Below are 14,327 nucleotides of genomic sequence, written 5' to 3' on the forward strand. Positions count from 1 at the left end.
TGCCCAAGGCTGGGTGAGGGGGGACATCCCATTATTTGCTGCTGCGAGGGCAGCAGACACCCTTACCCACAGCTCCTTAAATATCCCCTCATCATAAAAACCACCACGTTTCACCGAGTGGAGTAAGACTGAGATCCCTCCCCCCCCCCCCAATACCCGCCGCCATGCCACACACCCCGCGCCGCAGAACTACAACTCCCAAGCCACCTCGCGGCAAGCTCGGGGCGGGACAACCCCTCCCATTGGCCACCCTCCGGGACCGCAGCGTGCCGATTGGCCCGCGGCCACGCCCGTCCTCCCCTCAGCGAGGCGGGCGGCGGCGGGGCCGGAGTCCGCCAGTGATGGCGGGCGGCGGTGGCGACGGGTGGAGGAGGCGGCGGCGGGCGGCGGCCTGGGCCGCGGGGCTGGGGCTGTGCGGGGCCGTGCTGGTGCTGGCGGCCGCCGTCCTGCTCCGCGCCCACCTCCGGCCCTCCCCGGCTCTCCCCCGCCTGTGGGCGCGGCGCGGAGGCGGCGGCCCCGCCGCCTTCAGCGCGGGCGAGCGGCTGGAGCTGAAGGAGGCGCTGCGAGGTGAGGGGGCCCCGGCGGCTCCCGGCTGCCCCCCGCGGCCCGGCCCCGGGCAGGGGGTGGCGGTGCCGCCGCCCCGCGGTGCGCCGAGCTCGCCCCGGGGCCGGGGGGGGAAGCGGTGCCCGTGCCTGGGCCCTTCTCCCACCGCCGTGGTTTCTGCGGGGTTTCTGTGAGAAGTGCCTCGCATTTTCTCGGACGGGTTTTGCTGTGGAGCTGGTTTATTCGCGATTGCAATGGCGAATACAAAGCAGAAGCAGACCGTCAGCTTGTGTGCCCAATTGCCCGGCGCTTGATTCCTCCCCTGGTGCCCTGCTGGCTCAGAACTGCAGGTTCACAGCCTGCTCGACACTTACTCCTATTCTATATACGGACAATTCTATTTCACCAACCATTAACTTCTCCTTTTATTTCCTTCTTTCATGACTAGAGGGCCCCCAATCTTTGTTCTTACTGATTCTGCACTGCTCGTCCTGGTTCTCTTAGCTCTCCTTACTTTGGGACAGTGGGACCTGCCTCTGCTCTGTTTAACATCCTCCCCACTGCCCTGCCTGCACGATCACTTTGAACACACAAGGTTAGTGGAAATTGGCACTGAAAAAACACCTTTATTGCAAAAACACAACCTTGTTTCTCACACTTCCCCCTCATGCCTGCCTCAGGCACTTCCTGGTGGCAATTGCTGGACATCTCCTTGTCCGCTGGAAAAATCAGTCTCTCTTTTTAATTATGGCCTCATTTACTTATGGCTCAGATCTTGCACACCCCTTCCCAGCACACAGCCCGTCTGTAACGTCACGGTGTGTCGGTGCTCCCCACCTTGCTGCCTTCTGCAGAAGCGTTTGAGGATATTCAGCTGGCCATTTGCTGAAAGCCACGGTCTGGCGTGAAAGGGATGGTCTTTGGCTGCTCAAGTAGGGGTTGGGTCCTGTCAACCTGGTGTGTTATTGATTTGGAAGATCTATTGCCTAGCAAATTCTGTTTATGTTTGTTTGTTTTTAATCAGAAAACACAAGAGTACAAGAGGGATATTTACTTATTTTCGTTCTGCTTCTTGAGTAACACTGCCTTGAAAAGAATCCGTAACCACCCTTGACAGATACTCTTACGAAAGGCAAAGTTACAGCTGTGTTTGTAGGACAGTGGCTTGGTGCTGGAGAGCAGCCTTGTCTGGCCCTGGTTAAATGAGAGAGCAGGCTAGTGGGAGCAGCAGAAGACTTTTCTGTTTGTGTATCCCAAGGGGTTAGAGCAGCATGAAAGAAGGCACTTACTATGGAAAATGAACCTTCAGCTCCCAACTAACCTACTTCTTTAGCTACCAGGGTAATTTCTGACTGAGGGAGCAGTTCACCTTACAAAATGCAGCTGCTTCTGGACAGTAGCATTCCTAATGACATCACTCAGCCCTCTAGGATGAGAAACTAAAGTGTTTTTCACTTTAGCGAATAAAGTATCTGTGCAAATACCTTGGCTGGAACTGAAGGGAAATACCTGTGTGCAGTGTGCCCACAGCTCAGCTGAAGTACATCAGTCTTTTTGATGGTGGTAACCCTTACTAACCTATGAACTAATCTTTAAAGCCTCAGAAATGTTCCGGAATGTAAATATTGCTTTTTCTTTTGAAATGCAATTCAAATATTGCTTGACTGATTTCGGTGTCAAATGATTTCTATTTTTTATTTCCTTGAAGGTGCTGTTAAAATCCCAACTGTTTCGGTGTCTCCAGACGACTTAAATGCAACGGCCATGGCAGAGTTTGGGAGGTACATTCGGGAAGGTACTAAACTTTCATTCTTAGCAATGAAATTCTTTGTTTTGGTGATGAAATCAAAGAGAATATGTGTGGTTCTTGAATATAGGGGAGTAGATTTTTATTTTGTTTTTCTCCTCAGGAAAGGACTGGCAAAATGGCACGTGTAGGTCACCTCTGCAGCACTGTAGTGGGGTGCATCAGTGACTAAAGCTAGAACAGAGAAGGTTCAGATGTCTTTTTCAGTGTTGTTTTTTGGTCCTTGAGATGATTAAATGGCTTTGACATTAAAAATACATAAATAAGAGGAAGGCTACCCCTTTTTCAGCCTTTTTTTTTTTTCAGTGTCATCATTGCTGCAAAACAGCTGCAGCACTGGTGAACAACAGTTCCTGGTTTTGCTTAGGAAGGTCTTAAATATGAGCTTAGATAGTTCGAGGTGTGAGAACGAAGCTGTGTGCCTGCTTCCTGAAACAAGTTTGTTGCGGTCTTTGAGGCTAAATGGATAACTACTATATGGACTATATGGTGATAAAATTGGAAATTATTGCTAATTTTTCTTTTTCCTGTGTTTTTATTTATTTTTCTTAACAGTCTTCCCGGCTGTATTCTCTTCAAAGTTCATTCGACATGAAATTGTCGGGGAATACAGTCATCTCTTTACTGTGCAGGGTTCTAACCCTGAAATGCTGCCTTACATGCTGCTCGCACACATGGATGTTGTGCCTGCTCCCCCCGAGGGCTGGGATTTCCCTCCTTTCTCAGCCGCAGAGCATGAAGGTTTCATCTATGGACGAGGAACACTGGATAACAAAAACTCTGCCATAGTACGTCATCGTGGTAATGTCATTTCAAAGGGAGAAAAAGTCTGAAAAAAGGCAGTTTGGAGGAATCTGTTTACTTGAGATTTACCATACTGTCTCTCTTGCCCTTCTTTAAATGCAGGCTGTTAACTGCAAGTCTTAGGAATTCACCATTTTCTCCCACTTTTTTTTAGGGATGGAGTGCTCTTTTAGTATTGAATAAAACAGGATTAAATCAGATGTTTAGCAAATGAGCGTCACAGATGGTGTGGCTGCTTGTTATGATGTCATACTCCTAGAGAGTTCCTTCAAGTTGTTCAATTATCAATTTCAAGGCCATGCAGCTTAAAAATTTGTTTTGATACTTACTTCCACTATGAACTGCACAAATAACCCTTCAAATTGACAATAAAAATCAACAATGTAAATGAACAAGGCAAAATGGTTGCTGGCAAGATAAAGGTAAAGTATATGTATATATACCCTGCTAAAATGTAAAAAAAATAACTGTAGGTTGAGTTGAAAAAAACAGATGAAATAGAAAAAATTAGCAAATGGTAGATTTAATTTCTTATTTTTCAGGGTAAGTTTCTCATTCTTCTGTTTCTGCGTTGGTACTTTTTGTACGAAACATGCTGCTCATTAAAATGAATGGAGTTGGTAGCTCAAGTCAGAGTGAGGCTGTGTAGGACAGACAGCTTAAAGGAACAGTGAGCTCCCTGGATAATTATAACTCTGTTGTGCTTCCTGTGCAGTTTGCCACTGACTTCGTGAGGAGCAAGAACAAGCCCGTACTGTATGTTGTGTATGCATGCTGACACTCTGTAGCACACTGTCTTAAGCGTTATTTGAGAAAATGAATATCACCAGTAGGAGTTGTGGAAATAAATGCTCAATTGTGAGCAGGACAAAGTCTCCTTAAGGGCTGGGAATGCATCATATTTCTTTTCTGTTACGTTACATTCTTTTACACTTATTCTCCTACTAACACCAGCGAATAGTAAAATTATCTGTGGTTGTTGTTTTTTTGTTTGTTTTTTTCTGCAGGGTATTCTGCAAGCTCTAGAATTTTTGCTGAGAAGAAATTACAGACCCCGTAGATCTTTCTATGTTGGCATTGGACATGATGAAGAGGTATTTTCTTTCCTTTCATCTAAATAACTGCTTGTTTGCACTGGTCATGTACATAACAAGGCTTATTTTTTAAACCTTGTTCACCTGTAAAGTCCTTCCTGGTTTTCTTTGTTATGCGGGTAGATACTGTCAGGCACATGCTTGTAGTTATATATTGATTGTTTGGCTTTAAGTGACATTGACAGAGGATTTGGTAATGAGCAAAGAACACAGTGGAGTGTTATTTCAAGTTCTTTTCTGTTGCAGACATGGAAGGTGAACAGGAGCTGCATCTTGGAATGCATATAAGTCATGGCAAGCTGGCCCAAGATTTACTTGGTGTTCTAAATGATCAGGAAGAGCTAAGAAAAATACTCAGTTCTTGTTGTGGGTGTACCTGCTAGTAAATGGTACAAAGAGACAGATGAGGATGCTTCATTTATTCATTTTTATGATACGGAGACAAAAAATTGTCAATAGCTAAAACAAGTATCTCTAAAATTACAGGTATCTCTAAGTAATCTGTGGAGGTCATAGCTGTGGGATATCATTGTGTCCAAGAGCAAATAGGATTCAAAGCAACATTAAATGAACAGTGAATGAGAGAGTTCCTCAGTGTGGATATAAATCCATCTGCTACTAGGCCATTAGCAATTTCCAGTGAAGTTTCCTAGTAAGAATCTTAATTGCTCTAGAACTGCTCATTAGGAGTTTTCCTGCATTCTTTGCATTGTAGCAGTGGTCACTGTCAAGAGCAAGATGTTTTCCAGTATTCTTCCCAGTGGTGTGGCTTAACCTGGCCATTTCCTCTGACTGGATTCTCACAGGTGTTTGGTCGGAAGGGAGCAATGAAGATTGCAGCTCTGTTGGAAGCCAGGGGAGTGAAACTTTCCTTCTTACTGGACGAGGGGAGTGCTATCCTGGAAGGCATCATTGCAGGAGTGAAGAAGCCAGTAGCTCTGTAAGTAAAAGAACAACATTCATGATGATGAAAGCGATCCATTTTGAATATTTAATTTGTTAGAAATGACCTCGCTAATGTCACCAAAACATGTTTTCAAGGCATGTGGTAGTGTTGGCATTGCCTGAACTATAGCAGCCAAAGGACCTCCAGTTTGCTTGCTGTCCACCACAGCTGTGCTGACAAAAGCAGAATGTTCTACTTAGCTGGTGCAAGCGTGTTAATTACATGCTGTAGAGTCTGTTTGCCGGAGAAGAAGCCAAGACATCAGACCTCCAAATGTTTAAAGACTGTTAAGAATTTGTGGCTGCTTCTGCAGTGTTTCATATGACACTAAAAAATATGCAGACTAGTTTGCTTTTACCTGTAGTCTGTGCATGTGTATTTGGAGTTGCATTAACCATGTGTTTATTTATCATTGTACAGAATTGCTATCACTGAAAAGGGTTCAATAACACTGAACTTCACTGTGGATAAAGAGCCAGGGCATTCATCATTTCCTCCTAAGGAGACAAGTATTGGCATTCTTGCAGCAGCAATGGCCAGGTGAGAGCTTCCTTGTCATCTAACAGCAAAGACAGTCAAGCAGTCTCCTAAGGCACTGATATTTGACTTGCTTTTGTAATATTTGTGTTTAAAGTATTTTACAAATTCCCCTTGTGTGTTTGAAACTGAAATTCGTAGCTCACTTTGGAGAGCAGAAATGCAATCCCCAGCAAAGGGACAACTGCCAAATGTCTGGAGTACCTTCTCACTTCAGCTGCGCCCAGTATCTCTCAAGCCTTTAAAACTAAGACAATTGCTACATCTTGATGTCTGTCCTAATTTACTCTGTAACTGTGCAGATCACTTTGTTTGGGTTGCAGAATTTCTGTGGAATTTATTCTTGCATATACCTGCTGCGTCTAGCTGGTAATTATCCAAGCCAACAAATGTGATGTAATGTCAGAATGTTGCATCCTGAAGCTGACTAAATCTTCTCATTACATGTCTCTGTAGATACCAAACTGGCTAGTAAATATATATTTCAGAAAAGTCTTGTATGTATGGATAGAATAGAATTTGGTGTCATTTTTTTCTAGATTTCCATGTATTCTTTATAAGAGTCAGGCTTTTACATTTTTTCAGCTGATCATGAAAGAAAATCTTTATGTGTGACTGGAATGCTCAGCAATGTATAGTGGAGCTGTACTCGCAGATGTGCTTGCCAGGAGAGGAATGTGTGGTTACATCTCAAGTACATGGATGCGTTTCAGAAATCAAACTCCCCTCAGCCTTCTGGAGCAATAACAGCCAAAGGGTTTTTTTTTAAATTTCAAATGTCGATGTGCTTTGCCGTAGACTGGAGCAAAATCCTATGCGCAATCTGTTTGGCCATGGGCCAGAACTCATGACTATGGAGCACCTTGCATCAGAGGTGAGGAAAGAACTATAATTTCGTTTCCAGATTTTCCTATTAATAAGTGAAGAGTAATCCATATGAACTTAAAAGCATAGTTATGTAATTCTTGGAAAGGAGCAGACTTAAGCTGGCATTTCTCCCATAAAGAGAATTGTTCCTGATGGCTTTCAGCCATAGCAAAATGATTGTGTTGTCTTCTTGAAAACCAGAAACTTACAGATTTCTGGTTTTGTTTCTCCCATTTAGTTCAGTTTTCCTCTCAATATCGTCATGAGCAATCTATGGCTGTTTTCACCTATTGTCAGCAGGTAAGAAAACGTATCCTTGCTGAATATTCCTGTAGTCTCACCCTTAAAAGATGAAAGACCAGCAGCTATTTCTGGTCTTCCCAGGAAAACAGTTATATCATCTCATGGTATAGGCAAAGTCAGTGCTTTGCAGTTAATAGCCAGTTGGGTAATTGAGAATAGGGCTTAATTCAGCTTATTGCCTGTGTAACCGTGGTGCTTATGTTGTGTAGAAATTAAATGTATTTGAGAAATGATTATTTTCTTTTTTTAAGAGTTCTTGCCTGGAAACCTTCCACCAATGCCTTAATTCGAACTACTACAGCAGTCACAATGTTTAACGCAGGAATCAAGGTACCTTCATTTTTTTGTAGTTTCTGGAGTATCTGACATCTGTCTCTGTAAACCAATATTAAGGTTATAGGTTTTTTTGTCCATCCTAAAATGTAAACAAAGTATCATTGGCAGTAGCTGAAACTGTCAGTTGTAAACACTTCCCTAGCCTGGATGGGGTCTTGCTTTTGTGAGCATAGGTCAGGCCTACCACCATTTGAGTAAAGTTAGCATGCACCTTGGACTGGGAGAAAACAGGTTCTGCCTGATAGAGCCAGATCTTGCCCTGATAAAGAGGTGTAGCTGTCCAAAAATACTATAACCCTGGAAAATAAACAGGCTATTTGATGTGTCTCTGAATGAATCTGTTACTCAAAGCATTGATACAGTGGCTGAACAGTGACACTAAGTGGCTGGGAGAGAAGTAACACCCTGGTTTGTTTGTTTATTTATTTATTTATTTATAAAGATCATACCTTTATTTTTTGACAAAAGTATAAATATTTGTTTTGTTGAAAAGAAGAGTTAGGTGTCCTTAGTAACATACTTAAATGACTTGCATGTCTCATGCTTGGGGAAAAGCAATGGGACAATAAACTAAAAATATTGTTTCAAAAAAATTCCTGAAATTTCTCAATACAAGGTTTCTCAAGGGAGGTGTCTCATCTGAAGAAGAAGGCACAGCTAACTTCATTTTTGTTGAATCAAGGAATATTTCTTTTTGTAGTTATCTGCATTATAAATGAGATGTGCAGTATTTGAATATTGAGCACAGGAAGATGTCACATTTATGTTAGTGGCAACAGTGATGCATTAATCTGTGGGGCCTGGAGTGGTTTGAGCAGTTTCTGAGTTTGCAGTTGGCATTTTAATCAGTTTTTAACTTTCTTTTATGTTTTGGTCTTTTTTTCCGTAGCCAAATGTCATCCCATCTTCTGCAAAAGCAACTGCGAACTTCCGGATCCACTCCGCAGAGAAAGCCACTGAGGTACTTACTGCCTGCACAATTAGTTAAGGTTTTCCTCCCAGCTAGGATAACTTACTTTTTTGTTCACAAGTGCAATAGAGTTTGTTTAGAACAACCTTCTTAGAAATTCTGTATAGATTCCAAGTGTCTTCTTACTGTGGCACAGAGCAAGAGGCAGACCACACTTGGAATTGTGCCTTGCAGTTACATTGAGTAGATTTTAGACCTTGTCTTGTGCCAAAGAGCAGAGTTGTGATTTTGGAATGGAACTAAACTGAAGGCTTGTGATCTGTGAGAATGGGGGGGTCTTAAACACCTTGGTAGGAATGGCGTGCCTGTCCAGACAAGTACAGCTGTGATACGTTATCAGTAAACAATATCTTCCCTTTGGGAACCCTTGAAAGTTTCTCTTCTCTGGAAGCTTTTTCTGGACTGTGTTCACCTAGGTGACCCAACTACCAAGTTGGGCAGGTTGACAACATGCTGTTCAGGGCTGAAGCAGTTTAGGAGCACCTTGAGACAGTGATGTGCATCTGATTGCACTGGACCGAAAGTATTAGATTAAGTATCAGCCATCCACTGAAAAAGAAGAGAGACTGGCACACAGTTTCAAGTTGGCAGTTCATAGACAAACATTTACTGCAAGGTGGAACTTATGCTGATATTTAGAAAGGGTGCTCTCTCATTTCTTTTCTTTTATATTATTCTTAATCTCTGTGGTCTACCCTAGGTGCTAGAGATAGTTAGAAACACCGTTGCTGATGACAGAGTGAAGATTGACGTAGTAGAGGCCTTTGATCCGCTTCCCGTCAGTCCATGGGATGACCAGACGTTTGGAGTCCATGTTTTTCAAAGAACCGTTCTGGATACTTTCCCAAATGTTGACAGCGTAGTTCCAGGTAACAGCAAGCACATGATGGTTATTGTTTCCTCTCCAGCTTCCGCCCTGCTTTTCTCTGCCCCCACCCCCCAGTATCTCCTTGTTTCCATTTGCTGTGTATTTCTCCACCCCAGCTGTTAACTGCTGGAAACAGTTGTTTTTTCCTCCTTTACTCAGTTCCCTCTTTATGTTTTAGTGGTTTATGTTGTTTTTTTAGTAGTGGAAGTAAAAAAGCAAACAGGATACTGACAGAAACAATGAGCCTTGAATTTAACTCTCTGCAGATACAAAGCAATCTCTTCAGAGAAGAAAGGAATAGTGAGGGAAAGTAGGAGATCGTCTTTCTTTAGCTCTTCTTTTATTGTTTTCTTAGCTGGCAAAGCCATTCCTGCTTTCCTGTATTATTCCTTATGATCCCAGCCCCTTCCGTTGCTCGCGGCTCCTTCCTATTTCTGTATGGTTTGTTGGACTGCAGTTTGAAGCTTAAACTTCTGGGGAGGCTGGGTATCATAGCTGCTCTTAGCGTGATTGAATCGCATGCTCAGCTCCTCCTGTTCAAAAAAGAGAGAACGTTGTTCTTCCAGGGTGTCCCAATAAATCGTTTTGGTGATTTTGTTCTCGGTGTAGCTAGGGGTCAAATAGAACAGTTATCAGATGCCCTTCCCTTCTCCTGGGAAAAGTGTGTGTCATCGAGTTGCTGCTCTTGTGCCCAGTAAACCTGGGGTTTGTTTTCCAGGCACGTGTATCGGAAACACAGACAGCAGGCATTTCACTAACGTCACAAATGCCATTTATCGATTTAACCCACTGATCTTGCAGTCAGATGATCTTCCCAGGTACTGTGTTCTTTCTGCATGTGGGCAGCTGTTAGGGGTGGGGACTAGCGAAAGAGAAAATCGATAGGCGTTGGGCAGAAGGAAACCCAGCCTTGTATACCTTGGCATGGTGGTGGTGTTGCCGCGCCTTCTGTAAGGCCGCTCATTTCCTGCATGCTTGGGTGCTGCACAAACAGGGGATGATAATGACACTGGGAGAGTGTTAGCCCTCACTCTTCTTTACTTCAGATGGGAACAAGGCCTCATTCAGGTGTCCCCCTGAGTAGCTTGGCGATGCGGTGAGGCTGACTGGATCCTTTATGTAGTGTAAGAGATTTATCCCTATGTTTGGACACATGGCGCTGAATTTATTTGTTCTTTAAAGTTAGAAATTAAGTTTCCTGGGGTAAAGAGACAGTAAAGAACACCAACAGGCAAGGCTTTGTTTCTTTATTTACTATGTAATAGATTCCTCATTCTACTGAGGTGCAAATGTTATAGGAGTGCCTCGTAGCTGTACAGGACCGTGACATAAAGGGCCAAGAGCTTCGCAGAGACTTGGAATAACAGTTTTTCCATGTATACCCCCAGCTTAGTTTTTGTGCTCTGAGCCTTAAAATCAGTAAGCTATTTTGGTTAGCCTGAGGAACAGACATAGCAGTTGCAGTATTTGTCGTGTATTCCTGCGTTTTTATGCTGTGCATTTATTTATGAAGTGAAACAGGCAAGTAGGATGCTGGATGTGTGCAGGTGGGTCACAAATGCATGCTGCAATGAAAAACATTCTTCTCTTTCTACCAGGATCCATGGGTTGAATGAGAGAATCTCGGTTGAGAATTACGAGAAACAGGTCGAGTTTCTCTTTCAGCTGATTAAGAACTGTGATATTGAGAAGCTTCCGGAGCCTCACGCAAACTCCCATGAGCTGTGAGACAAAAAGCCTGAGCGGAGCAGCTCCTGAGGTGGACTCTGGGATGACAGAGGTCTGGTCTGTAAGCAGCAGTTGTGTGTTGCATATTGAGCAATGTCAGGAATGTGATTTTATATATTGTGGTTGGCACACAGATGGAAAAACTGCAGGTTGATGATTTAGCCAAACACACGGTTTGCTGTAAAGTCACAAGAACATGGATAAAACACAACAAATATTCCAGATTTCTGTGCCTCCCTGATCTTACATGCAGCCGTTAATCTGATGGTATTAAATTTTTTAGCACGTTCTTTAATCTTTAAGCCTCTGAAATAGGTAGTCACTTAAAAATCAAAGCTATAATTGGCAGTCACTTGTACATCGTTATAAGAAGCTAATCTTCCTCTGTGTGCTTTTGACAAACTCTGCTTTTACAGTTAATTGATTTTCACAAATGATGTGTCTGTCAGAAACTCATGTAAAAGGTACACAAAGGGCGTTAGGTGTGATGTAACTGGGTAGAGTTGCACTGAGTTTGTTGCACTGATGATGGGGTAGGCTTCTGCCCCAGGTGATTCTCTCAACCAGCATTTACAGAATCGACTTGATCCTGTCATTTCTCCCATGCATGCACTGATTTCTGACTGTAGCTTGAAATACTGAGCTTCAGGAGTTCTAGTTATGTTGCTTTACAATATGTTGCTCTGATCTCAGAGGTGCAAAAAACTTTTCTTCCTGTCTTTTCTGTGACTTTTTTCCTCTCCCTCTCTGGTAAGACACCCAGGCTGTGTTGTGCAGCTGTGTCAGAGCAAGGAATCCTGACTTTAAATAAGAAACTACATCAGAAACTTAAATGTGAAAGCAGGCAAAGCCCATCAGTTTATTCCTGTTTGGTGGGAGCAGAGTTTTCTCTATCCCTTCATGGCCTGCTTTAACGCTTTTCACATTGCCTGCCACTTCTATTGAATTGGCTCTTTGGGAATCCAACAACACCAATAGCCTGTCTACTCTGTTTTATTTCATCTTGCACTTCTTGCACTAGCATGCCCAGTTTTGTTAGCATTAAAAGGGTAAGTATTCTTTTGGCCTTGCTAGTGTCTTTAGTTAGAGTTATTGATACTCATTAAACAATTAAGGACTAGATGTTAGCCAAGGTTAAAACTGTGTTAAAACTGCTTTGTTGCACTGACATGCAGACTCTGTGCTAAGGAAGGAGGCAAACCTTGCCCTGTTGCACTGTTGCAGAGATGTGTGTGTTTTTCAGTTGAACACTGGAATGGGTGGTTATTCTGCTTTTCATTCACTGTAAAATGTGCTGGAATGTAGAGGAAATATCCTGAAATGTATCCTGAAAACCAATGATGGAACTGTGATTCCTATTATTTCCATTCACCATTCTCTATTTATTTGCTGTCTGATCTTATCAGTGTGGCCAATGGGCTGAAGTTGTATCAAGCTACTAAATAATTGAAACCAGGTTGGCATTTTTGTCTAATAAAACAAGGAATGAAGCTTCTTTTCTTGATTATTACTTAGTCTCTTAATGTAGCTTTATATTTGCAATGAAGTCGTTTCCACACCTGATTCTGCACTGGAACAAGCCATAAAGTTTCCATCAAAACAAACCCACATATTTTCCAGCCTGCTTTAATCTTTGTACCCTTCCTGGTGTTCTTTATTTTTGTACAAAAATTAACTAACTGTTTATGCATTACTGGATAGTAAATAGCTTGGGTCTTTCATGGTTTATTGCGTTTAGTCTGTGTGTCCTAATGTCACTAATTTGTTTAGCCACGAGTCTATAGCTCTTTTGTGGAGGTGTCATTTCTCTTGCAACCTTCTGTTGCATACACAGCAAAAGTGATTTGTCAGGCTATGGCACAGAATAAAATACGTCCCCGGGAGTGGGAGCTGGAGGGAAGTTTTCCTCTGACAAGCCTCAATAAAAAGGGCTGAGTCTAAAGCCTTCGCTTTGACCATGGCTGTAGGGGGCCAGTGCTGGTTAACATCTTCGTTAATGACCTGGATGATGGGGCAGAGTGGGTCCTAATTAAGACTGCAGATGATACAAAACGGAGAGGAATGGTTGATGCACCTGAAGCTGGTGTTGTGGGCAACATCTCTTGTGTTTCGGTGAGGATTGTTTCTTTAAAGGCCGTTCATTTGAAGATTCATTTTGCTGCTGAAGGAAGAGAGAAGGGCAAACGGTGCTGGGAAGGCATAATTGTTTTTGGCAGGTACCGTGCAAATGTGTGCCATGAGATTTCATTAATGCAGTTTGTTGCAGAACCTCATTAAGTGCTGCTTGTCAGCCAGCGCTGAAGTCATGCAGTGCCTCTGCAGCGAGCGAATGTTCAACAGAGCTTTACTGCAAGCTGAGGCCTCAAAACTCAGTGCTTCAAGCAGGCCTTATCCTCCAGAATCCAATGGTGAAAATTCCTCTCCTCTCCTGATTTTTCCCAGTTATTTCTGATAATGATCTCTGCTTTTACTTCTGTGCAGCAGCTTTGCCCTTTGTCTTCCTGTCTCACTTCACCAGCTGCCATGCCATGCTTATCTGGCACGGTTCTGAAGGGTTGCTCAGTGTTTGGGTAGCTGCACGCCTCTCCTGACAGAACGGTTTTCTTTCCACCTTATTTTATCATCCCTATGGTATGTCCTCAAAGAACATGGTACGTCCTCATCTTGAGTGGTAATTGAAATCTTAGTGTCACCATGTGAATAATGTAAGGGTGATGCACTGCCCTTTTCTGGTTAGATCATACACAACTTTGCCTTGCATGAGTAGTTACTTGATAATGTCAAGTACATTGTGACAACACGATTGCTAGCTCTGGTTTATTCTTTTTTTGTAATGACTCACTGTGCTCTAGGCATGTGGAGCAATTACCTCTGATTCATCAGAGAGGTAAAAGCCTGATTTTCTGCTCTGGAGATGCCTAACGTGGCGTTATATCCGACAGAGTTTTGAACGTTGTTATCAGTAGTCCACTTTGAGCGTGTTAATGTGTTCCTGTGTTAAGTCAGAGCAACTTCCTTCTTCACCTTTGTAGCCAAGTCCGCAAGCTGCCATTCTTCTGACAGCACTTACTCAAAGTAACAGCTCTGGAGCCGGCCAGCCGCAGCAGCCTGCTTGCTAGCAGCCCAGCTGATTGAGGGTCATCTGGGTCTGTACTGTGATGGAGAGAAGGTCACATTCCACACCTGCATTTTCTAAAGAAAGCTCTGTTGCCAGCATCTATTTAAATGGCCTGGTTTATTCTGAGGCCTGAGTGACCATGGGGAGTTCAGGCACAGAGCTGGAGGAGAAAGCAGGAACAAGGTGTTTACAAAGTTGTTTCCTCCCCTCTTCTATGTGACACTTGCATTCTTGGCTCCTCTTTGGCTATTTTGTTTGGTATTTCATAGAACTGGTGAACCCATTCTCTCGAGCAGGTGCTGTGAAGGCTCAGGCCGTGCAACTGAGCCCTAGTTTTAGCAATGCCACAGAGCAGGATGTCCACTGAGGAGCTTGGAGTGTCCCTGGCCGCTGCAGAGAAGCTGTT

General features: G+C 43.3%; 1 protein-coding gene across 2 annotated transcripts; it reads left to right on the top strand.

Annotated features, from left to right (window-relative positions):
* The first annotated feature begins 302 nt into the window (after window positions 1–302).
* Window positions 303–12,298, top strand: PM20D1 (peptidase M20 domain containing 1). Of its 2 annotated transcripts, none has more exons than XM_068659763.1 (13): window positions 303–567; window positions 2,252–2,338; window positions 2,906–3,138; window positions 4,162–4,248; window positions 5,055–5,188; window positions 5,615–5,734; window positions 6,530–6,605; window positions 6,837–6,898; window positions 7,153–7,231; window positions 8,127–8,198; window positions 8,908–9,076; window positions 9,794–9,893; window positions 10,674–12,298. In XM_068659763.1, the coding sequence occupies exons 1-13, from the start codon at window positions 342–344 to the stop codon at window positions 10,801–10,803; spliced, it is 1,575 nt and encodes a 524-aa protein (XP_068515864.1). In that variant the 5' UTR covers window positions 303–341; the 3' UTR covers window positions 10,804–12,298. The 2 variants fall into 2 exon arrangements, with proteins under 2 accessions (XP_068515864.1, XP_068515865.1); XM_068659764.1 differs by lacking the exon at window positions 303–567 and adding an exon at window positions 618–893.
* The last annotated feature ends 2,029 nt before the right edge of the window (window positions 12,299–14,327 follow it).

The sequence above is a fragment of the Anas acuta genome, chromosome 24, assembly GCF_963932015.1.
Source record: "Anas acuta chromosome 24, bAnaAcu1.1, whole genome shotgun sequence".
Classification (NCBI taxonomy): domain Eukaryota; kingdom Metazoa; phylum Chordata; class Aves; order Anseriformes; family Anatidae; genus Anas; species Anas acuta.